This window comes from Ciona robusta, chromosome 4 (genome assembly GCF_009617815.1).
Source record: "Ciona robusta chromosome 4, ASM961781v2".
Lineage (NCBI taxonomy): Eukaryota > Metazoa > Chordata > Ascidiacea > Phlebobranchia > Cionidae > Ciona > Ciona robusta.
The window spans coordinates 1,557,188-1,581,210 of NC_143238.1; the positions used below are offsets into that span (position 1 = coordinate 1,557,188).

General features: G+C 38.8%; 1 protein-coding gene across 1 annotated transcript; it reads right to left on the minus strand.

Moving 5' to 3' along the window:
- Positions 1 to 191: 191 nt before the first annotated feature.
- Positions 192 to 22,111, minus strand: LOC149736410 (uncharacterized). The gene is made up of 27 exons (XM_089876883.1): positions 21,981 to 22,111; positions 21,526 to 21,809; positions 21,241 to 21,355; positions 20,514 to 21,106; positions 15,521 to 20,257; positions 14,953 to 15,146; positions 14,530 to 14,628; positions 13,805 to 13,986; positions 12,320 to 12,491; positions 10,768 to 10,874; positions 9,935 to 10,103; positions 9,478 to 9,627; positions 8,691 to 8,844; positions 7,889 to 8,008; positions 7,534 to 7,588; positions 7,259 to 7,281; positions 6,803 to 6,927; positions 6,116 to 6,248; positions 5,823 to 5,945; positions 5,566 to 5,682; positions 5,058 to 5,247; positions 4,229 to 4,376; positions 3,666 to 3,850; positions 3,199 to 3,353; positions 2,060 to 2,144; positions 1,697 to 1,868; positions 192 to 1,308 (listed from the first exon to the last, which is right to left on the minus strand). The coding sequence occupies exons 2-27, from the start codon at positions 21,751 to 21,753 to the stop codon at positions 1,287 to 1,289; spliced, it is 8,553 nt and encodes a 2,850-aa protein (XP_089733009.1). The 5' UTR covers positions 21,754 to 21,809; positions 21,981 to 22,111; the 3' UTR covers positions 192 to 1,286.
- Between the last annotated feature and the right edge of the window lie 1,912 nt (positions 22,112 to 24,023).

Sequence of the window (24,023 nt, forward strand, 5' to 3'; positions counted from 1 at the left end):
TAAAACCATATCTTTCCGACTTACCAAAGGTGTCCCATCTTCCGCCAGATACAATAGCTTTCTAACTACTGAAGCTAGAAACCCCATTTATGCTGGTTCAAAGTGTAAAAAAATACCAAATTCAATATTTTGGGGATCTATTACCTAGCCTGATTAAAATTAATTTACTTCGAATTAAAATCAAAAAAGTATTGACAAAGACGCGTGTACTTTTTATTATTGTCAACCGGCGTGGCAGGGCTGTTCAAGCTCGTGTCTATTTCACATTAACAACGACGAAGTTACATAAGAATACAGACGCTTAAAACAACCTGCCAACATACCGAGCTTATAAGCGAATATGCGGGCAATGGAACTTTTGGCAACCAGCTGGAATAAAAGCGTTTACGGCACGAAATAAAAGTACAAAACAATTGAAATCAATAAGCATGCTAAAAGCGCGACGCAGTGCAACAAGCCGCCGATCTTGTTCGAAAATATACATTTACACACGTTCAGGCGGTAAAATAAAACGTGTACGGCGATAACGTAAGTATAGAATATATTTCTTTAGCCTATGTATATATGATTATGCACTGCGAGCACGTACAGAAATGTTGTGGGCTATGTACAGCGAAAAACGAGCGCGAAAAAAAAACATATTGCTTTGGGAAAAAACTGCGAAAGGACACAAAATGTATACACCTATAACGGGCAAGCGAAACACCTTCGGAAATTTGTAGACTTTTAGAAAGTTAGTTCAGATGCTGATTCAGTCGAAATACAATAACGCGTGACAGTTTTGTGACATGTGGTGTGGTTAATTGTAAATTATACAGTGTCTGTAAGCAAGTTCATTTTGTACCAATCGTACTGTCGATTAAGAATATTTTTTAGGTTAAAAATGGTTTTAAAGTGGTAAAATAAACCAACGTGGTTAATTTCTTTCATAGGAAAGTGGCGTTACAAAAAAAGTAATCAAACATTGTCTACTGTTGGTGGTCGATTCGCTCGGCGAAAGGGATTTTAAGACGAGGCAAGCTAAGCGGCTCGCTGTATTTGAAAATTTGGCAAGTTGATGAAAACCAATGTGAGCGATGAGCCGCTGATATAGTCTGTTTGTACAAGTCGAGTCGAGGGCTTTTGGTCTCTCACAATACTGTTGACCTTGGGCGCCGTCTAGCGGACGCAAACGGAGCGAATAGGGACTGCATGCGAGGAACACTACATCCATCAAACAAGTGCAAAGTGGAAGGTTGTGGATAGATAGAAAGTGTGATTGTACGTGTGCGGTGTGCAATGCCCGGCTATGTCGATGCTTGCAGATTCCTAAGTAAAATGGCAATTAAAGTAACGTTTAAACAAATTGTATTTTTTCTAGTTTTTATACATGGATAAGGTCCGAGGCACGCCCGCAAACCTGGGACCCTGGTCAGAGTTAGCTTATTACTCCAACACATACAGTGCTAACTGTTAAATTATAGACTGTAGATATGGCGCATAACCTCCTGTTATAAACCAGCAGGACTAAAACCAATCTCCAACGAAGGATAATCTCGGACCACAGTGACTAATGTTAATTTCACACTAATCTGTGAAAATCAAATTATTCGCAGGTCCTGTCTTTAACTTGAACAAAAAAAGTGGAGTCTTTATTTATATCCGCAACGGTGCGTGTATAATGAATAATTAAGTTTCAACCAAATCCATTTCGCACCTGCTGTTGGCATCCTTCATAAGCTTACTGAGAATTCCATTTAAACGTCGTTGCTTGACGTCCCTATTATCTGCATTATCTTCCATGCTGACGTCATCAGCCATCAGAGCATCAGGCTCGATGCTCTCACCTTGGCTCGGCAGGCAGACTTCTTCGTCGCCGCTACTTTCGTCTGATAGGTCACAGAAATATTGGATTTTAGAAAAAAAACCGTTAAATCCAATGATGAAGCAACAAAATATTGAATTTTAAGACAATAAAACAAAAAATCCATCAAGTCCTAATCAGTCGTTCCTTACCATTCTCAAACGGCAATATTACAACTCATATAATGTTAGATATGTAGGTTAAATAGCTTGTTACCTTCATCAGACTTCATATTTCCATGTTCTGTTGATTTGAGCCACAAAGTTCGACGGAAAGCATTCTTCCTGTATTGCTCGGGCACCTTTGTAAGATTATAAAACTTTATTTTCAAATACTGTCTTTAAATTTAGCGTACCAATTTAAAACGACAGGTTAATAGTCGGCAATAGCAATTTAAAGTGAACAATTTATAACTACCAGCTAATAGCCATAGACACTATAATCTCCAACCTTAAACGTGTAGGCTGTTGAGTTATCATAATAACATGATACCAAACATAATGTTACTTTACTAAAAACTGCTCTGATAAAAAGTAATGTTTTCGATCAACATTTCGTCTACCATTCGGCGAGACATCGTTAGGGTATAGTTATTTCAAGGTAAAATAAAATTTAGGTTTATACCAGAAGAGAAATTGTAAGTTTTGAGTTTGAAGCACTCTTTGTATCCTACTATTTATAGAAACATCAGCTTAGCGTAAAGTTAAGCAAGTACTCGAGTAATTACGGCATGGATAAGCTGCTAGGTTACTCGAGTTCGTTTCCATAAAGCTAATTAGAGCGGGGTCAACATGGTACACTGGTGCGCTGTTATTGCGCAGTGTAATCAACTGGCAATAAAACGGACAATGTTTGACCTAATATAAAATCAACATTAGAATGGCCGAAGATAGGCTTAATTTAGTTCTTATGATTACCAATAAATGTTTCTTTCAGTTTTACACAATTTTGCTGTTGTATATATAGTAATTAAAGGATACAAGAATAACTTTTATTTTATATATTCCACAGTATTATAGTAGAGTGGGGGAAGATGGGACACCTTTAGCACATAACATCCAAATATCCTGATCGTGTTTAAATCAATTAACAACGGTGTATTAGAGTCGTGAGGGTACGGTTTTACAATTCTTTAAATGTTCATTTGTTTACTACAAAATGGGACGATAAAATAGAGTGAAAGGGTTTCTCATCTTCCCCACCCTACTATATATTTTAATTTCTAGAATTTGATCATTTTGTTGTTCAAGATAACTACACTAGCAAACAATCTATTGTTGTTTAAGATTACCACACAGTATTCTGCTTTAATTTTCACACTAGGCGTGTTATACATATAAAACCAATTAACTTACCAATAAATCTTTTGTGGGTTCAAGTTTGGATGGGTAGACGTCAAACACGTGAGGTTTGGTACATGTCGGGTATCGAGTTTTTATCACACGTTCAACTATACGGAAGGATAGATCGACACGGTGCTGGCAGATGTATATATCCTCGTCTCTCACGCCTGTGAAATGTAATCATGGTTGGTGAAACGGGTTTTCACGCCGTGAGAGGACACTTTGGCATATAAAAAAAAGATTTTACGGCAGAAAAATTTTCAACTAAACTTTCAGCAGGTTAAATATGTAATCAACATTTTATAAAATATTTGTTATCGTAAAAACCTGTTTGTTTCAGATAAAATAAGCTGTTCAATGTGTGCTGTTGAAATAAATTGGGGCAATGATGGGCCGACTCTGGCCTAAATCTTGGGGCCTACAGCACGTCAGGTTGTAGGACCTCACCCACGTAAAATATAAAAAGCAATATAATTCACCTTTCGGTCGACCAAGACAATATGTTTCAAAGTCCATGAGACAGCAGATGCTTACTACCGCCTCTAGCGGAACGATTTCATGGAAAGGAGTAGCGACCAACTCGTTATTGTAAAAAAGACGACCTTCGTTATGCCTGGTGTCGTGAGGACGGAGGAAATGGTGACCGTACGCGAACTTGTCTCCGCTGTAAATAGGAATAAATATTTAGTTTTGTATTTAAAAGACACTAAAACAATTTACCTTTGTTTGTAGGTAATTATTTTTTTGAATTTTTGTTTTGTTTAATTGATAATTTAGACAACCCATAAGAGATCACTAGCTTGTAGCAATTGCCGTTATGTGTCTTGCCCAATGACTCATACGCATACAACGGTAGCGGCAGCAAGCCTCGAACCCGTAAACTTTGGGCAAGAGGTATGTGTGCTAACCGCTTTGCCACGGCGCCGTTTATAATATTCTATTAAAGGTGGTTTGACAAAAAAGTTTATATTTTTTAAAATACTTTTGCGCACACTGTAACATATGGTACACCACTAATAATTCCCTATCAATCTATACTCACTTGTCGTCCGTCCATAGCTTCTTTATACGGAAAAAGTCCATGGTGTCCGGTGTGGAGTGAGATTGGAGTCGGTAGGATGATCGTACTGGTGGTTGGCTCGATGGGCGCTGTCGAAGCCTGTGGTCGTGTATCATACGCACACAGTCGCCTGTACAATATTCAGTAATGAGCTGTCAGCGTTAATGCTGGGTAGGCATGTGTGGTGGGAATTTGATAAAAGCGGGACGAATTTTCGGATAAAATCATGGACAGTGAAGAACCGTATACATGGAGATGGATGAATGTATCGTCATTACATAAATGTAATGTGAATATACGTTTGACTTCAGTTAGAATGTTTATAATTTAACAGACTCTTTTAAGCCTAACATTTTCCGAGGCTCTCCTAATACAACATGGCATTAGGGAGATTAGACCAAGGTGTGTGTTAATAAACACAAGTCTGATTGAACTCGCATTTCACATTCAACCGTTTCGACGATTATGGCCAGAACATCTCAATCCGACTACATGCCTGGCATCAACAGCCTATGCATTACATTCTAAATGGACGAGGTTCTAAAGCGAGCCACACCAAAGGACCTAGTATTTTAAGGAGTTGGCCCATTACGTCAACACCCAGGGACACATACTACATTTATATCTGTGATACATAAAAAAAATAATCACTTACAAAGTAACATACATGGTAACTCGTAAGCTGGCACGAGATGTTAAACCCGTGTGATATCGACTGTCGTTTTCCGGCCACGCGAGGATAAAGTAAGTTACATCCATTCAAATATACTATAGCGAATATTAAATTAATTAAAAAACGAAGAACCCAAACCTTGTTTGACTTGCATGTCGTCCTTCATTAACGTTAGATAATATGTGTGGCCGGGTGGTGCGTTGGGTGGCTGGGGAACAACTCGAACTTGTGAGGGAACTTGTCTAGCATCGCATTCCTCGCACAAGTAAGCCCGTTCATCGTTGTAATCGTCGGGTCGTGCGTCCATGCAGTCGCAGTGTTGCCAAACCTGGATTGGGGAAAATTATTTAATGTATTGGGTGGAGGAGCGGGGTAACGTGGAAACACTATGATGGGGAACATTTACTAGGTTTAAAAAAATCGGTTACCATTTAATTGAAATATTTGAGCATATTGTGGTATGATGCCTTAGCTTAAAGTATGCTGGTTAACATAAACTACCGCGTTCGGAAAAATCACGGTAGTTTCATAGAAAAAGACCACCGGCAAAATCATGTTGATTTAACAATATAAAAGATTGTGGACACTGAAGTTTTTCGTTTAAAAACGTAGAAATTGGAAAATTGACGATAAAGGCAAAACTTACATAGCATTTCTCGCACTGTATCATGAGGCCTTCGTCCTTAAATATCCCGCATATACACCTTATGTAATCTCCGTTCTTCCTTCGTTCGTCCAGTTCTTTCTGCTGTGCCGAGCACTCCTGTGAAAAACACACAACGTCAAAAACATCTTCCACGAGCGCAAAATGGCGCCCTACACCAGCGTGTAATTGATTCTTGGTAAACGGCGTGTCGTTTCGTTTAATATTTGATGAAGCACGGCTCGAGCAAAACAACAAACCTTCTTCTTTTCGTCCTCTTCGTCTTCGCCCAGCGTTGCTGCGGCCAGGGAACGAGCGCAGGCGAAGGAACGCCGCAGTCGAGCCACGTCACGGCCCAAAGTCGATTTTCTGCCGTGGTATTTCTGCGAGAGAATCGATTTTATCGGGGAGCTTGGAATTTGATAAGGCTGCGCTGTATAGGAATGTGTCTGCTTACTGGCATTTATGTGTCTTATTATACAGCTCTCAGCAAAACACTGCGCAATGTTACAGGCATACAGTTCCAATATACATGGCGAAGTATTTAACTTACCTCCGCGTTTCTGAACACTCGTTGAAGATCGACGCAAAACTCCTGGAAATTTTCGTATTCTTTCGTCACAATCTTTTGTTCCACGAAACTCAAATCAACCGGGTCAGTCACGTGGTCGTAATACTCGGGATTCCTGTGACGTGACAGAGGAATATTCGATAAACGTCACAATAGATATTGTGATGCAATAAGCAGTACTAAGAACTTCAATTTACTCACCGCATTAGATAAACATATCGGGTGTATTGAACGTTACATTTTATAAGATATAGTAGGGTGGGGGAAGACGGGACACCTTCAGCACATAATATTCAAATATCCTGATCGTGTTTTAAACAATTAACAACGGTATATGGGAGTCTTGAGGATATGGTTTTTATAATTCTTTAAATGTTCTTTGTTTACTAACAAATGGGACAAGAAAATAAAATAAAAAGATGTCCCATACCACCCCAACCTACTATATAATACTGTTAAAAAAAAGTAAAAATCTTCTAAAATAGATTGCTTAAAAAATATTTTTCACTAACTGCAGTATATTTCCCATTAGGCCGCAGAAAAACAAGGATTATGTAACTTAAGCGTCACGCTGTGGCAAAGGTGGAATACGTATTATGTGAGCTTACATAACAGCAAGGTGTAAAACCGTCAAGGCGTGAAAATACTGATGGTAAATAAACAACTTACTGGGTTTTTGAAGGTAAATTAATGAACGGTATTGCGACTGAAACTCCGTTTTCGTCTTTGCAAGTCATGACTGCAGTGAACACGTCATTGATTGCGTCACGTAGCAAAGTGGATTTCGTAGATGTCTGTGTATAGATAGCGGTTTAATAAAAAGGAAAAGTTTTATTAATATTTTGTATAATTTTTATGTGAAAAAATTTTGTATGAATAAACCTCATATAGGTATAGTTGAAAATAAAAACGCAGGAATCTAAAAATCACGTAGCATTTTTTAGTAATATTACAAGTTTTTTTCATATTTTATGGCCAATTAATTACTCGTAAAATGCAATTAAAAAGTTTTTTTTTCTATGAAATCGCATGGCTTTTAGCGCACAGCAATTTTTATATGATCCTTTATATGAAAGTGATTATTATATATGAGATATGATAATAGAGTTAAATCACTTCGTTTACCTCTGACTCGTCGCTCTCGTGATCTGGAAAAATAATTGCAGGTCAGTGTTGGGAGGCGTATACTTATATATAGGAAATACACACCGGTGTTTGATGAAGTACCACAGACGAAATTATGAGTAAGAATAAGATAGCTTGAACAAACAATGAGATTGTCATCAAGGGATTATGGTCCGAATTCTTTAATTTTGAATCACGGTTTATACTAAAAGCATTTTAACACTCACTAGGAAGGTATTTTAAAATATTTTTGAGGTTGGTAAGTCTCGCTATACCTGTATCGTCGTGGGGGTGGGTTCGCGGAGACGACTTTTCGTGGTTAATTTTCGTCTGTATAGAATACAATATATTAGTGGGGTAAGATGGATATCGTTAGCATATAATATCTCATATTTTCCAATCGTGTTTAAGTGGTGAAAAAAGCTTTGAATTCTGTAAATATTTTGTTGTTTACCACCCAATGGATAAAGGAAAAGAAAAACAGAACCCAGCTTTTCTTTAACCAAATCTAACTTGGATTTTCGATATTTTTTACGCAGTAAATCCAATTACGAAGCCATGCCACATGTGGTGCACGGTTGATCGTTTCGGAGATAAAAATGCAGGGCACAATTTACACAAAGTGGGTACCTGGCGCATGTTGCGAAGCAGGAACAGCCGAGATCGCTTCACAAACTTTTTTTCGTCCTCTGATATCGAAGGCATCTGTTCGACCTTGTATTTTCTCGTGCCCACTTCAATATTCCGGTCCTGAGGTACATAAAGTTTGATCTATCGTCCGCGCACGTCATAATACTCAAGATAATTTCGCTTGTGACGTCACAAGAGCCAAGACAAATGCCTGCGGCCGGGAATTATGTTTCGGTGTTACGTCAAAGCGACGAGCTGGTACGTAATAGCAGCGTTATTTGACTGCAGAAAGCAAAACAACGTGCGAACTAACAATAGTACAAACGCCTATTGCATTTTAAAAATTTGTGGTATACTGCCCCTCGCCAGGCTAGATTCCACTTGGCCATAATTGCAGAAATGTACATGTATATAACACTGCGTTATGCATCTGAATTAAATTTCCATCGATCAATACTAAGCCATATAATCCCGTGGTGCATACGGGAGCATAGGGTAGTAATCACATTTGGTTTAACATTGTGCTTTAATTTAAAACGAATGTTGCTGTAGTTTATCAGCGATTCTATACTGCTTGAAATGAACACAATATCCATTAAATAACCAAGTCTACATATTACAAATTTAAATAATCCGATATTTAGAGCAGACGAAATTACAGCCGATTTTTTTAAAAGTGTTGTGGTAAGGCTTATAACAGCAACTGTGGAAAAACGTATAAGAAACATTGGAATTAATCTTTAAATAGTGGAGATCATTAAGCTAATTAAAATAACGAAGACGTTTTTTTGTTCATATTAACCTGTGTTGTTGTTGAATATAAATGTGTTTCACATGATGCGTGTTTTGGTCGACGTTCTTTGGTCGGGTGGAGCGTGCTCCTCGTTTTTCCTCCTTGCTCCGCTCCTCTTTGCGTCTTTCCACCAATCACTCCTCGGCATTCCGAGCTACCGCATCTGTGACGTCACAAAGTCCATTAACGTCGCTGTTGCTACGATTGGATGCAGCGTGACGTACATGGGGCGGGATGTGGATTGAACGAGAATAAGTCGAGCGTTGGTACTTTAATTTGTGAAACACAATCCGTTATGCAACACGATCATTTGCTATTTTCGGGGTAATTTAACTCCTGCAACGTTGCGTGCGGTTCCGTCTAATTTAGAAGTGCGGATGCAGCATTTAAAAGCTAAAACTTTTAAAATTCTGTCAAAATGGCCGAACGAGACACGCAGTGGAATTTTAATATAATTAACTCTCGAGGGGCGGGCTTGTTGGCAGACATCAGCAAAACCTCAGGCTTGGACCACTCGCAAGCAATTTGCCTCGCTAGGATCACAAGCATGCTTACTTGGCTTGTATTGACGGGCTTTTCACAGCTTTCCGTTTGTTTACAGCAACAATAACCCATACCTGCCTCCTAGACGAAGGTTAAAGGGCTTCGAGTATATTAATGTCGGGGATTTACGGAGCGCGGGGACCAGCTCTGCATTTTTCATGCTGTTGCGGTCGGAAAGTAATTATTTTGGTCGGCCTGTCAAATTTTCATTTCCACTCGACCGCCTGCCCCTGAAAGCTTGGGTAAAAAGTACCTGCACGGCTGCTGGCGGTCCAGGTTATATGCGTGGAAGTTGTAGTCGTACGTGAGCTCTTCGCTGCCGACGATTGGGCGTTTTGCGAATAAACCGACCCTGTATTCACCATTCACAACCCATTTCTGCATCTCACAGTTCGGTTGGCAGCTGCAAACGAAAATATATAATAATAGTAACTCCATATGGGACTGTTATGCAAAAATCATGTATAAGTACATTCGTTATAGAGAGTCGTACAGTCCGTTTATTTGCACTAGAAAACACATTACGGCACGAAAACAATAAAATGGATTTCATAAAAAATAGTATAAAACTGTATATAAATTCGATTTGATATGAAAAAATGTGGAACGGATAAGAGCCGAATAACTCCAATATTGGCAAAATTTCCTGCATTTTTGGCTTTGCTCCAAAGTAACGCAATGTAGAGTAAGCACAAGCCCACAAAGCTCACCTGTGGTTCACAAATCTTCCCTCATTAGCAAGTCTGTAGCCGTCAATCACCGTACCAGCCTCCAATTGAACACAATAATGGTCATTATGGGCGTTGTAATTCTCAATTGTTCGACGCCGGAACTCGCGTTCGCTCACAACCTCACCGACGTATTCCAGTAAGAACTGGCCTGAACCGGTACAACCGCTTGTAAATACGAGGTGAAACAGGTGCGAAAGATTACCGGTAACATATGTAGCAATTATATATACCGGGTTCACGTAGGTGTATTTTATTCAATAGATTTGAAGAATTTAGCTAATACTATAGCAAATTTCATCATTTAGTTACAAGTTTCTGACTACACATTGAAATTCAATCGTGTTTTTCATTTTCTTCTGTAAAATATATAATTAGATTATACTGGTCGCGTGTATGATAAACAGATTCGTGTAAAGATGAACCATTCACTGTGTATAAAGTACAGGTATCGGTGCAACACACGAACTCTTTGTTAGCTTGTTTCGTCAGCGATATAAATAAACGTCGCTGTAATAATGCGCTCAGCACTAAATACACGTCATACATACGGTTTACGTTGATTTTTAACGACGCTGTAGCCAAAACACTACCGTCTATACGATATAAATTTATAATACTGTGCGGTAAGATGATGCGTACCGAAACCATATAATATCCCATATTTATTTATCGTGTTTTTAACAATTAACAACCATCTTTTGGAGTCGCGGACGACTAGGTTTAATAAAATTTTTTAACTTTTTTTTCTAGCAAATGGTCGGAAAAAAATGAAACTAAAGACCATCTTACCCCAAGTACAATATGTTTCTTACCTTCAGGTATATCAGAGTTGGTACGAACCCCCCAACCACGATCGTTGGTTCGAAATCTTTCGAGATCTTTCCACCACTGTTGCTTCTGTATACATCGGTTCGCACACCTGCGTTAAAGTTACGAGCAAAGTTTTAGCTATTTTTAAACAGAACTTTTCACATTAACAGTTTGCAGCGGAGTAAGAAAATCTGTTTCGGCGATAGAATATAGTATTAATAGTAACACCGACACATGTTTGGCGGAAATTGGATATTTAAACTGCATTATAAGCAAAACTTTTGCCAGTAACGGTACTTTTTCAACACGAGCGTAGTAGCAAAATCAATATTCGTTTTGGGCTCAAGCTGAATATTTAACTTAAAATGCGCGTTATGCAGCATTATGTTAATGCGTAAAGTAATGAATGTTTGAGACGTATATGACGAAGTATTAAAACTTTTCTACACTATGTTCATGAGAAAAGCACCAATGAGATATTATCTTTACCCAACAGTTTCAACTGTATGGTTAACAATAGCAGCGAATATCGAATTTGGTAAAAAAGGTTACAATGTAGAAAAGCGTGTAGAAAAAAAGGCGCATTCGATTTGCGCAATGCTTGCTGTTGTGATTGTTTAAGATAAGCAAAGGGCTTCCTTCTAAGAAAGCGTTTATCCCGGATCGAGTGGTCTTATACCGGGATGCGGTTAGATTTCAATATTCCCATTAATGAATCCGGACTCCCACCGTGTAAGGGTTGCGGGCGGTGGTCTCGTAACAATACGCTTCCGAATTAGGAACCCGAATCCCAAACCTCGTATGAGGGATGGAAATGTCGATGTTTCATGGAATATGGGAACGGCGGTCAACAGGATATTAACAAAATGGCGCTGACCCGACTACATCAGTGCGTCATTGTTTAAGCGAGCAGACATCAAAACCGCATAGCCAGATTACGTAAATTGGGTATCAGAGAGCTCGGGATCTAATTTTAGCCAGCTTTGAATCGGAGCCGCCTTCAAACTTGTGTGACGTCACGGGCTGTTGAATTAGCGCTCGTAAAGTGCTCGTTCAGATTAATTCGTTTGTACATCCGCGTGCAATTAAACTTAAACCGTTAAAACTGGGCGACAAAACAAAGTAATACGAATGAAAGCAACAATATAATTGGTTCAACCTAGCCGTGATTGCTGTAAAAAAGGCACGAAGTTTGTCCAAAAAAGCGATGAACTTACATATTAAGCCCAGATGTTGCATGTGCGTTTTTTGGCTATAATGCTGACATAATGTATGAAGACAAAAGCGCATTGTTAAGGCGTAAAATATATAGTAATATTGCCGTAGGCTGCGGGGATGGTTATTCTCTCCTTTAAATCGTGCTATGACTACCAAGCCTATATACCAACAACATTTATTTAGATTTGCGAAAACACCGAAAAAAAACACGTTTATTTAAAATATGGTGGTTAGAATAAATTACGCTTACCTAATAAAACCGATTGGTGTCTACCTATTAAATATGATACAATAGGAAGGCATAAGAAAACGTGACTTCAGCGAGCGTACACTTACTTGTCTTGGCACGGACAGGTGTCGGGGGAACACTCAATATACATGAGTCGGTTGAGACATTCCTTTCCGCAGCCATGGACGTCAGAGGAGAGGGAATGAATATCGGAAAGGGTTTGGCAGACGCATACATGTTCCTCTTGCTCGCATGTCGGCTGGCTGTCCACGTACACGTCTGGGTAATATATAAGAGTCATATAAATATGCGGAACTAAAGGGGCTTGGAATATTTTAATGGTTGAAGACGCACGTGGAAAGTAAATTAATAAAACAGGTTTTTGCATTTTGTTAGTTTCGTCTTAAACGGGTGGGAAATTTTAACAAGTGATCAAATTAGATAAGTGTAGTTTTACATGGGGTGTGTCGTGTGTACGGCTGTACCATGTACTACGAATCAAATTTAACAACCTCATTTCGGTTGTTTTACAAGCACATATGGCATGTTCATTACGTAAATGTACGGATATCGTTAAATCGGCGTAACTGTTTACTGTTCTCGCGCTGTTCGGTGGTCTTTGGTAAGCTTCCAGACAACATGTCTGCTCTATGTCTGGCATGGTCGCCAGACTAATTTAAATACACACAGCTATCAGATGGCATTTATCGGAAATTGAATGACATTTAAAGTTCATATTCTGAAGACTTTATTAAAAGAAAAAGCAGAAAACGGTTCCAAGATAATTTAAATTTTAAAACAACAACACCAAAGTGGAAAACTACAAAAAGAATATCCCAAACCCTCTTACAATACTCTAACTAACAATGAATGACCGATGATAACACGCTTGGGTTGTTAACTTTGAATGGTCAGTTTTAGAATGTAAACACATCACAGCAAATACATCATCTATATAAGTTGTTGCTCCCAGGCATATAATTAAGTCAAATAGAGCTCTAATTGCATTTTATTACTCTGCTGACCAACGTTTAAAATTCAATGCACTTTGCCATAATATGGTTAATACGAATGTTACATTGATAATGGTGACCTGATTAGAATGTGAAAACATTGGTAAGCAAATACACGTTTATTACCAGAAAAACTAAACTAAAATTCATTGCCATTTTAAATAACTAATGTGCTGCACAGAAGATTTTGTTCTATTAATGATCTAACAACTGTGGTTTAGTCGCTGTATCCCGTTTTATCGTTTAAAATATTCCTAAATCTTTGCTACCGTAATCGAAGAGGCAAATAAAAAATTATTATTATTATCAAGTACTAAATCACCAACAAAGCTCTAATATATAGTAAGATGGGACGCCTTTTCATTCTATTTTATTGTCTCATTTGGTAGTAAACAAAGAACATAAAAGAATTATAAAACCGTATCCTTAATGATTTTCATAGACCGTTGTTATTTGGTTACTTAAAACATGATCAGGATATTTGTATATTATGTGCTAAAGATGTCCCATCTTCCCCCACATCACTCTTAAATACACAATGTCTTCACCAAGCAAAATAGTCTACAAAAATAAACTTACTTTTTTCAATCTTAATGAACTGTGTGGCAAGATCCTGGCTTGGCGAGATTAGTTTGCGGTTGTACATCCACCATATGTTAAATGGAAGCTGGAAATCTTTTCTTGATTTTAAGAGGAAGTTGCCGGCATGAATCGGCATCGGGAGCAATTCATTGACATCTTCGTCTTCAACATCCTCACCACTAGATGGGGTTAAGGTTTTAGTTTGCAATTACTTTTTTAAATATTATTTTGAATTATCTTTTTTAAAGATTTCTTGAACTACTTTTTTTTATGATTTTTTCGACTACTTTTTTAAAAAAAATTTGAAATACTTTTTACCGAACTACAGAAATGCTTCATGCAATTTTTGTGACTTCATAGTTTCGTTCTCATCTTATACATTATAAATATTAACTGATGTAGCGTTTATTTGTCTAAAAAACATTGTCTAGAACTCTGCTTCTCCAAAGTATAATGCTATGTATAGGAATAAGCATAGGCATAGAAATTAATACAGATAAGAGGGAGATACAGTTTTATACCAAATTGTAAATCCGTGTATAGAATTAAACTGCATATAAAAGTTACAGGATACTAACATGGTATTACACTTAAAAATCAGAATATTTTAGAATAAAAAAAGGCTATACTAAGATTCCAATGTGTATCATTAAAAATGATTTTAATTCAGTATTAATCGAACATAACAGTATTAGAAACTGAATATTTACATCATATCCTACCTTTGTGTTTTGAAGTGGGATGAAAATAGCCCAGACTTAAGGAAAGTTTTTTTCCGTTGTGGAAGAAGCATTGAAGTGGATTGGCCATCTGCTATTGATCTGCATGGGTGGAAAATAATTAAATTGTGTGGACTTGGCGCAGTGCAGAAAGCAAAGCAACATTAATCACAATTAATTGCTACTTTTAAAGTAGATTTGGATGAGCTCGCATAGCTTTATACTAATTGCACGAGACTTCTCAAGAATAAGCAGTAATTCATGCAATTCAAAAATAAATTTCTTGCTGTTTTATACACTTATTAAATTCTTTGCCATTGTTGAAAATATTTTCACAATTATTCAGCAGTATTGTTCTTAGTCAGAGATAACAATCTGTTGGGATATGAGCCAATACACTTCTAGGAAAAGTCAAAATTGACTCACATTCCAGCAGCAGAGGCATGCCCAACTTGCTTCTCTTTCCTGTTTTGCATCAAATTCAAATCTGACGCGTCGCCATAAAAGTCAAGTTGGGTGGCTTCGTCTGCACATGGACTTGAAACTTCGCTTTCATTCGATATTTTTCGAGCAGCATGACTGAGTTTTCCAGCTGCGGCTGTCTCCACACCCTCCTCTAACTAAACATATCAGTTACATGTTTTTGACACGGTTCAAATCAACAATGTTTGGTGAACATGAGTGCATGGCTATTAGACTGAACAGCAGATTTTGTTAAGTTAATCCGCAACAACATAACGAATTCTGTTAAGTTAATCCGCAAAAACATAACGAAAAAAGTGACAAAAACTAGAGATAAAACTAAACTTATATTTACTGCCACTTAAAATATTTAATGCGTTGCACAGAAGATTTTTTTTCGTTAATGATCTACCCTAAAGGAAGAACAGTATATTCAAAAACAAAGAATAAAACCACAATAAATTTAAATTAATGATCAGTTTTTGGTTTAAATTTTTGAGTTAATTAGACAATTAAAGTTAACGCCACTCACTTTTACATGACCGTTGTTATTTGCATTCGAGTTTCCTTCAGATTCCGAGTTCTCCACAGAAGTTTGTTTTCTCTTTAGTTTAGCAACCACAGATTCCAAGCTCTTTTTGCTCACAGGTTTGTGTGCGTGATCATAAACTGTGCGGCATATAGTCTTAGTCGGAGGGGTGGGTTTGTTACATTTGATTATTGCATCTTCTATTGCTTCATCCATATGCTTGTCAGCTTGCATGCCATCATACATACCAGGTGGGGGTGAATTGAGTGACCTAATCCATGAAGCAGATTGTGATTGTTGGTTAAGAGCTTTATATGACAAACAAGCACCAACTGCTACTTTTGCTTTTTGACATGAAATAGCTCCATTAGTAGACACATTAGTGGATTGTTTCAAGGTACTGCCTCGCTTGGTTTTTACAACTGTACTCTTAGCTTTTTGCGCTGTTTGCTTGAATTTTCTTGTAGCTGATGTTAGAAGACTTGAAGATCTCCTGGTTCTGTTGCGACTCTGATCCACATGAACTTGGTCTTTTTGTGAGGGCACAGATATCGTTAGATCGTCACTTTTTCTTGGTCTACCTGGACCACGCTTTCTCGAGAAATTGTTCATTCTTGCTTTTAATGGTAGGTCATCATCAGAAGTATCATTATCTGATTTAACCTGATTCGCTGTTGGTTTCTTTGTACTTTTTTCTTTCAGTGAATCAAGATTTTGGTCCTCTGGTTCATTTATTACGTTACGACTATCAGATTTATTTTTCTTTGTGACCTTAGGTGGTCTTCCTCTTGCCTTTTTCACAGGTGGTCCACTGTCAGACTTGGACAAAGTTTTTAGATGTGACACAGTTTTCTCATCAGGTTGGGAACTGGTCTTCTTGTATTGCAGATAATCAGCCACAGCAATATCAACAGTTTTCGAAACTTTTTCAGTTGATAGTTCAGACTGAGTAAGTGTGGCAGTAATCACTGCTTTAATATGACTGACCAGATCATCAGCAAAGGGGGCTTGCTGTGATGATGTTGTAGCTTTTTCAGTATTACCTTTCTTTGATTTTTTAACGTTGTTGGAGTCCTGTTCTATAGCTTTACCAGTTTGATAAGTATCACAAAGCTGCGAATCCGCAGGAAACAGTTTATTTCCATCATTATCTCCAGCAGAGCTTGTCAAGGAACCTGGATTATTTTTCGTTGTAAAATTTGATCCAACACTGCTTGCTGAGCTGTCACTTGCATCTAGCATCGATCTCTTCATACGGGGACCTCTGGGTCTTCCAAGAGGCCATCCTCTCTTCCTCTTCCCACCTTTTTTACTGCTTCCAGGGCCCTCATCCTCTCTTAATGACTCAGAGCAAGGGACACCAGTTTTGGAGCTATCTATGTTGCTGAATTTGGAAGGTAAAGGTTCATTCCTGTATGCTGATTCACTTGTTGAAAAAATAAAGCTCTGCTCACTGTTGGCATTTGCATTGCTCATGAAAGGTCTGATTGGTGGCCCTGTGTGTTTTTTGATAAATCCGTGCGCTTGAAAAAAGTTTGACCTGCAGAATGAAGAAAATCCGTAGCGATCTGATTTTCCAAAGTTGAGCGAACTGTCTGCTGTTTCAATAGATGTGGATTTTGAAAATGAAGGATTTTTGGATTTGGAGTTTTTCGAAGGATCTCTGTATGAAAAAGCATCTCCACTAAAAAGATTGTGTTGGTTTGACATACCAGAGAACAGACCAGGTTTCTTGGCAAAAATATTCGACTTTGATACAATGGAGCTAGACAAAAATGATTCGGATTCTGAGATCTTTACATTTTGTAAACTTTGCACAAGTTCTTCCATGTTGCCAAGGAACTTCGGGTCGGAGATGCTTTTAGTTCGACGAACAAGTTTCTTCCGCTTGTGTTTGTGTTTTTTAATCAAGCTCTCATGGCCCTCAAGCCTTTTGGTTTGTTCAGACAGTTGCTCTAGCCCGCCGTGCTCCTTAATTGCATGGAAAGATGGCATAACTGAGGAAACACTAGAGCCAAACACAGCCGATGCTGCAGAGGTGGATATTCCATTTGACGAAGACTTCTTCCGAGATTTTTCGCAGGTCTGCTTTGTAACATCAGCATCCGAAGAGCTGTCTCCAGCATCATATGCCTGATCTTCATCCAGACCTGATAAACTTGAGACGCTTCTATCTCTCTTTGATGTGCTAGCAGAGTTATTTGATGTTACAGATGGACTTGAATCTTTGTGTTTAGATAGAGAAGCAGCTGATTTGGGCATGTGAGTCTTAGCGCTTGTCCTGGGTAACTGTGGAGTGGAGGACAAATGTTCTGAACTGTTGTTTATCTCGGTAGTTGTGAAAACAGAATCTGACGCCTCTCTTGATCGTTTGTGCTTGTGCTTTGATTTCTTCTTCTTCTCTTTGTTTCTTTTTCTCTTTCCATCCTCATCTCTTTCTCTTTTGTGTTTCTTTTTTTTCTTTTTCCTCTTTATCTTTTGAACATGAGTTGGAGATGGTAGCTCCAATTCTGATAACTCGGTGGCTTTCTCACTTGATAGAGAAATAGGCTTGAGGGTGCTGGACTCACTTGAAAACTGAGAAGTACTGCTTGTACTGGTTTTCTCAGCAGTAGGTAGTTTATGTTCTGCTTTACTAGAATCTACCTTATAACTAGCAGAATGGGTAGTTGGCTTCACAGTGGTAAGAGGTTCATTTTTGCTTTCCGTTTTACTATGTGGTTTCACTGATCTATTAGATTTTTCCAATTTAAGTTTCTGGACTGATTTGGATACCTTTGATTTGGAATTCACACCACGCTGCGATTGCTCCATTGCTCTGTATAGAATGGAGTCAGAGATCTTGTATTGCTTGGCAAGCTCGGAGAAAGTGTACACACCGTGTTCATTCATGCCATCTGCAGATTTATTCAGCTCTTTAGTGGAAGCAGGAGCACACTCACCTCCAAAGACTTTGCTGGAGCGAGACTTCTTTTTCTCAGCAGAAGATCCGGTTGATGCTTGTTTCCTTGTCCTCACGCCGACAGCCTTGAAAGCTCCGACTGCATCTTTTGCACTGGGAGTTTTGGTCTGAATTGAACTTTTCTTGGATATTTCCGACAACATTGTTAAAAAAGCTTCGGCTCTCTCTTTGCTCCGTCGGCTTTCTTTAGGTTTGTTGGCAATCTCCTGTATAAATCCTTTGTCATTTATGGTGTACAAGGAAACAAGATTAGATCCTGTTGGTGGAACTACAGGTGCTTTAGGTGTGTTTGTATCGGCTTTCTTTTGTGCCGCTTGCAAGGCTTCTGCTTTTAGTTTTAAATTCTGCTCAGTCATTTTTTTCGAGGGTCTACCTCTTTTTGGAATACGGTCCCTTTCTGATAACATGGGTGGTAGTTTTGGGCCTTGCACAGCAGTGACAGTTTGCCACCTTCGTACACCAATATTTCCTCCCTGGTTCGCAGATAAATTGTTGTTCGAGTTCTCACCATCATTATGATTGGTGGTTGGTTGAATGTCCGAAGGTTTGATAACTTCATTTGACTTTCCAGTTGAACCAGTGCTTTTGATGGCACCATTCTCTTGTAAAAAAGCATTCTGTTGCAGAGATGAATTTTCTCTTGTGGAATCTGGAGTCATTTGCGATTTTAGTCGCACTTTCGATCGTTTTTTCTCGCTGTGTTTATGTTTTCGAAAGTCTTTCCGGTGTCCTTCTTGCAATCGGTTATTTTTAGCAATTATATTTGCATTGTTGGTGGGATCAGCAGTTGCTTTAGGAATCAAACCACGATAAGCAGTTGGATACTGTTCGGATTGTGAGCTCTGTATTTGCTCACTTGCACCATTCACCATCTTATCCCAGGAGTCATTAGTTCTGTGATGTTTTCGATGAGGATGATTGCTGCCGCCGTGAGAGTCATGTCCACTGTAGTTTTCAGTGCTCATAGTTCCCAGCTGCTCAATTCGATCATGAGCGTCATACTCTCCAGAATCATTTTGCATTTGCTTTGCTTTTAGTCGTTTTTTATGCAGCCGACGTTTTCTCCTCTCTTCCTTACGAACTGACCAAGAGTCTTTGCTCTCATTAGCCATTCTTTCTTTTTTCTTTGCCGCATTCGATGCTTCAGTAATGGACGTATGTGGTTTAGTATGTGTCCAACTTGCTTGTAAGATTTTATTCGAACCCCCGTTGCTTTGAGGATAATTCTTATTTTGAGAACTTTTCGACGCAGACTGTGCAGAAGAAGTCACATTCTCAGGAACAGGAGAATCTCCAGTTTCTTGATCAATTTCTACCACATTTTCAGCAACGGGAATCAAATTTGCCGCCGCATCAATGGAAGTATCTCCGACTAACTGCTGGAACTCCGGATCTTCATCTTGCTGCTCAACGTTTGAAAATGAGGATCCACTGCAAGGTATCTGCACCTGCTTCTGAGGATTTCCAACATCCACTTCCTGGGGACTTGGTGACTCTTCATGGCTCCCGCTGCTTACGCTGCTACTGCAGGTTTTCTCTGCATCTGAGGGAATTGGAGTGCTCGTAAGTTTCTTCTCTCCTGTCCGATCCTCCACTAAGCTCTCCTCGCTACCACTCTCATGTCTGGAGGACTTTCTGACAGTGGAAGAGTGACGAAGAGCACCGACTGTACCATTGTTATTATAAGCATCATAATCCACAACTTGTTGGTTGACGTTCTGTGTAAGTGAAACTTTGTTCATTGTGTTATAATTTGAATTCTGATGATAAGCATTGATCTGTAAAATAAAGAGAGCACCGATTAGAACCAAAACTAAAATACGTAACTCAAGCAAAGCTCTTAACTGCTTGCACTTATACACAATGCCTGCATCTCTGTAAACAATATTCTCTTTTTCTCACACTGTCGCCATGTCATATTCTGTTCTGTAACTTCCTGCTGCTTTGTTCTGTTAAGACTTCAATAAAAGCAATGTACATCATATCCTATAAAACGCGTAATATGAAACATGAATAAAACCTTCATTCACTCACCCCATATGCTGAAGACATGACTGGCATTTCTTGGCTTCTTGAAACAGACAGGTTATCCGGTCTGAGCAAAGCTGAGTTAAGTTCTTGCATTGGGAGGGAATTTTGCAGCAAATGGTTTATCTGGTTGGTTCTATGTAGGTTAAACTGCTGTTGTGGAACAAACCCTGTGTTCCCTATCACACCTTGCAAGTAGCTTTGGTCTAATCCAGTGTTAGGGTAGACAGGGATAGTAGCTTGGTTAATTTCTGGTGTTGGGTAGTGAAGACTCGAGGTGGCGTATACTTCAGATAAATTCATTGTGTTTCCTGCAGCATCCATGTTCCAGTTTTGAAGGGGAAAGTTTTGCGAAGAATCAATCTGGATTGGAGGCGGATGTAGAGGAGCCTGAAGAAACTCTCCTCCGGATGCAGGAACACTGATGTTGGACATCGGATGACCAGTGTTTTGTGGCATGCTTGTGGAGGGTGGAAAGTTATCGGACTGTTGTTGGTTGTTATTTATATCGTTGATTGTTTTACAAATGTTGGAGTGATCAATGAAGTCTTCCTTACTGTTGTTATTGTTGTTAAGCTGGTAACCGGAAACACTTGGACCTGAAATGTAATTACATTTTAAAATACAAATAATTTTATGTAAAATAAAAAAGATTGGGTAAATAATTCACTAAACACAGGAGTTAAAAATAGTTTTATTTTATTATAACTGGTCAGCAATACTGTGTAAGTACCTGAAGTTGTTTGAACAGATCTGTTAGCTGATCCACTACCAGTACCAGCACAAGAACAGCCGGTACTTAATGTGGTTTTGTCTGGTGATACTGGAAAGTCGACAAGGTGGTTATCCTGTTGAGAAAGTTAACTTGAGTCACACATGTGGGTGAAACAAATCATAAGGAGTTACTTTTTAAATTTTACCTTTGCGCACATAATAATTATTGAGAAACAGTCTTTTAACTAAATAAAAAATATGTTTAATAGAACTTACTATCTTTTTAAAAATTAAACATACTTACCAATAAACCACCTTGAAGTACAGGATCTATGTTTTGTATGTTCTGAACAATATTTTCAGCAATATTTGCTGTGACGACAATATTGGGAGGTGCGGTTAAAATTCCGCTCTGTGTGGACGCGCCCTGTAGCTCTGCACTCTGGTTAATAAAGTTGTAGAGAAATGTAAAAAGGTCTCCACCCCTTGAGGAATCGTGTATAGCTTCACCACTGCCCGATTGCTGGTCCATAGCACATCAGGTCGCATTCGCAGGCAAGCTAACCTCACTCTCCCTGCTACAAGTGGCTGTAACAAACACAGATAGTAAGCTAACAGTTTCCTCTTGGAACTTGGTTACAGTTTCCTGTTGGAAAATTTGTTCTATATGAGGTTTTACAGAGAGGCATAGCAGGGTATTGGGTAAAGGTCGAATTTAGTGTTACCTAATTAAACATAGTATTGTAATATTCCAAATACCTGATGTTGGATCCATGTTACAACATTATTCCATTGGTAGTGAGTGTCTTGTGCTAAGCTAATATCAGTTTTATATCACTTTCTTAACACCTTGTCATAAAAAAACAAACTATTAGTTTAATATTGAAGTATTCAGTAAGTAGGCATGTGCATACAATACAAAACACTATGTTCAGTTATGTAAGTGAACTTAACCACTTCTGTCTGTCACTGAACTCTGCCAATATCACGTTCCACTAAACTCAGCTTGGCACATTAATGTTAACAAAGGGATTAAATAACAGACAGGCAAATCCCACTATTGCATTGAGTTTGGGAGAAAGCAAAGAGCATTGCGCTAATTCAAATCCCATTAAACAGTAGACACTTCTGGGCACATTTGACGCACACGGCTGACGTCAGCAAATTGACAAGCATTGCTACGTTGCTGACCGTCGTTCTATGAATTGCGTACTGTTGGGAATAGTTGGTAGTAAATAAGCGACACACATTCTCTGACTTTGTATAAGGAGGAGTACAACGTGTTAAGAGCAACGTATTGTACAAACACGCAACAGTAGTGGTTTTTAATAAGTTCAGAATGCATTAACATATCAGCGATCGATGACATACGCACTCATGTTGTACATTTTTCAATGTGCTTAATATTGTGTTGGGAGTGCAAGTAGACTCAGGGAGACAATAAATCCATCGGCAGATTTGGCGAAATGAAAACATCACAAACACGTCACCGCGGGGGTGCTGAGACTACAAGCGAGAACATGTCCGTCGGTCATCGATCAATAAAACGGCGGCGTTTTAGACCCGAGAGCTACTCAGTGGAAGGGGGTCTAGTGGTCTGGTAAATGCCACCGTAGTCGGGTTTCTGATAAACAAACTTAACGCGGGGTTGTTATTAAACCCGGGCGACCGCGCACGAAAAGTAAATGCGGTTTATAACTGCACGGTTAAGTTCGCGTGCATTGAATGTCCCGACGAGTTAAAACGTTTTCGTAGGGCCATAAAAGTACCGATCCGCTGCGTGAATTAGTTGTAACACGCCCACCCTAGCCTATATCATTAATCCGGCCAAGCGCGCAATCTCCATGGCCTGCCAACCGCACGGTCTTTCAGACGAGCCCACAAAACGAACTTTCTACTGGTAACGGTGAAAAACAACAGCGTTACTGTGCGAACCTATGGTTGAAAGGGCGCGTAAACTTAACAGAAACAAACATATCGAACGTGATAACAAATTTCCAAGCACCTCGTTTTGGTCTAACAGCGTTGAAGATCAGAAAACAAAAACCACGCATATTTTGAAACATTTATTACCTTAATAATAAAATTAATTACCAGCGTGTTAAAATAACAGCCTGCCATCTGGTAATAAACTTCGCTATTTCAAGTAGAAGTATTTAATACTTGAATACTGACATGCCAACATGGCTATACGGAAAATACGACAGGCAGTTCTTTCGAATCCCTTGTCGGTTTTAATTAAATCGATACTAACGACCAATGTTTTAAAGTGGTAGCATGTGGTCCGGTTTGCGGTCTTAGTAAGGCAGAAATTGATATTTATTTAAAATAAGAGTATTTAAAACTGGCTATTGGTGAATACCCGGTTTAAACAATACAACCAATTTACACAGTTACTTTAAAAAAACGCTAGATATTTTTTAAAACCTACGAGATCACATTCATTCTGGTAATAAACTCCACCAAAATTTATTAAAATTTGACCTTCAAAATACCTATGCTTCCGCACACGACTTCCTTTACCTAGCTCACTCTATTATCAATCGGATTGGAGACTGCAGGCACACGTCACAGAGGGAAGCAGAAAACCATAAGCGTGACGACGGGCAGACGAGAAAGAATATACCTGAAACTTGGCGGTAAACAGTTGGCTTCCCATAACAGCGAGGCCCTTGATGTAAAAACGGCAAAACAAGAACGGCCCGCTGTGCCTAAGCGCGGATAAACGATGCCGCAGTAAGGTGCGAGGCTACGGACCACTGCACCTCTGTGGTCAGGTTTGAAACCCAAGTAAAGGTGCTT

What these genes read in the sequence shown, in the direction of transcription:
- LOC149736410 (XM_089876883.1), bottom strand. Translation starts at nt 21,753, where the DNA reads ATGGACCAGCAATCGGGCAGTGGTGAAGCTATACACGATTCCTCAAGG. An exon ending in GTTCATTAAGATTGAAAAAA is followed by an intron (nt 12,492 to 13,804) that starts GTAAGTTTATTT and finishes TATATTACCCAG; the next exon opens with ACGTGTACGTGGACAGCCAG. An exon ending in TTGTCTTGGTCGACCGAAAG is followed by an intron (nt 3,354 to 3,665) that starts GTGAATTATATT and finishes TACATTTCACAG; the next exon opens with GCGTGAGAGACGAGGATATA.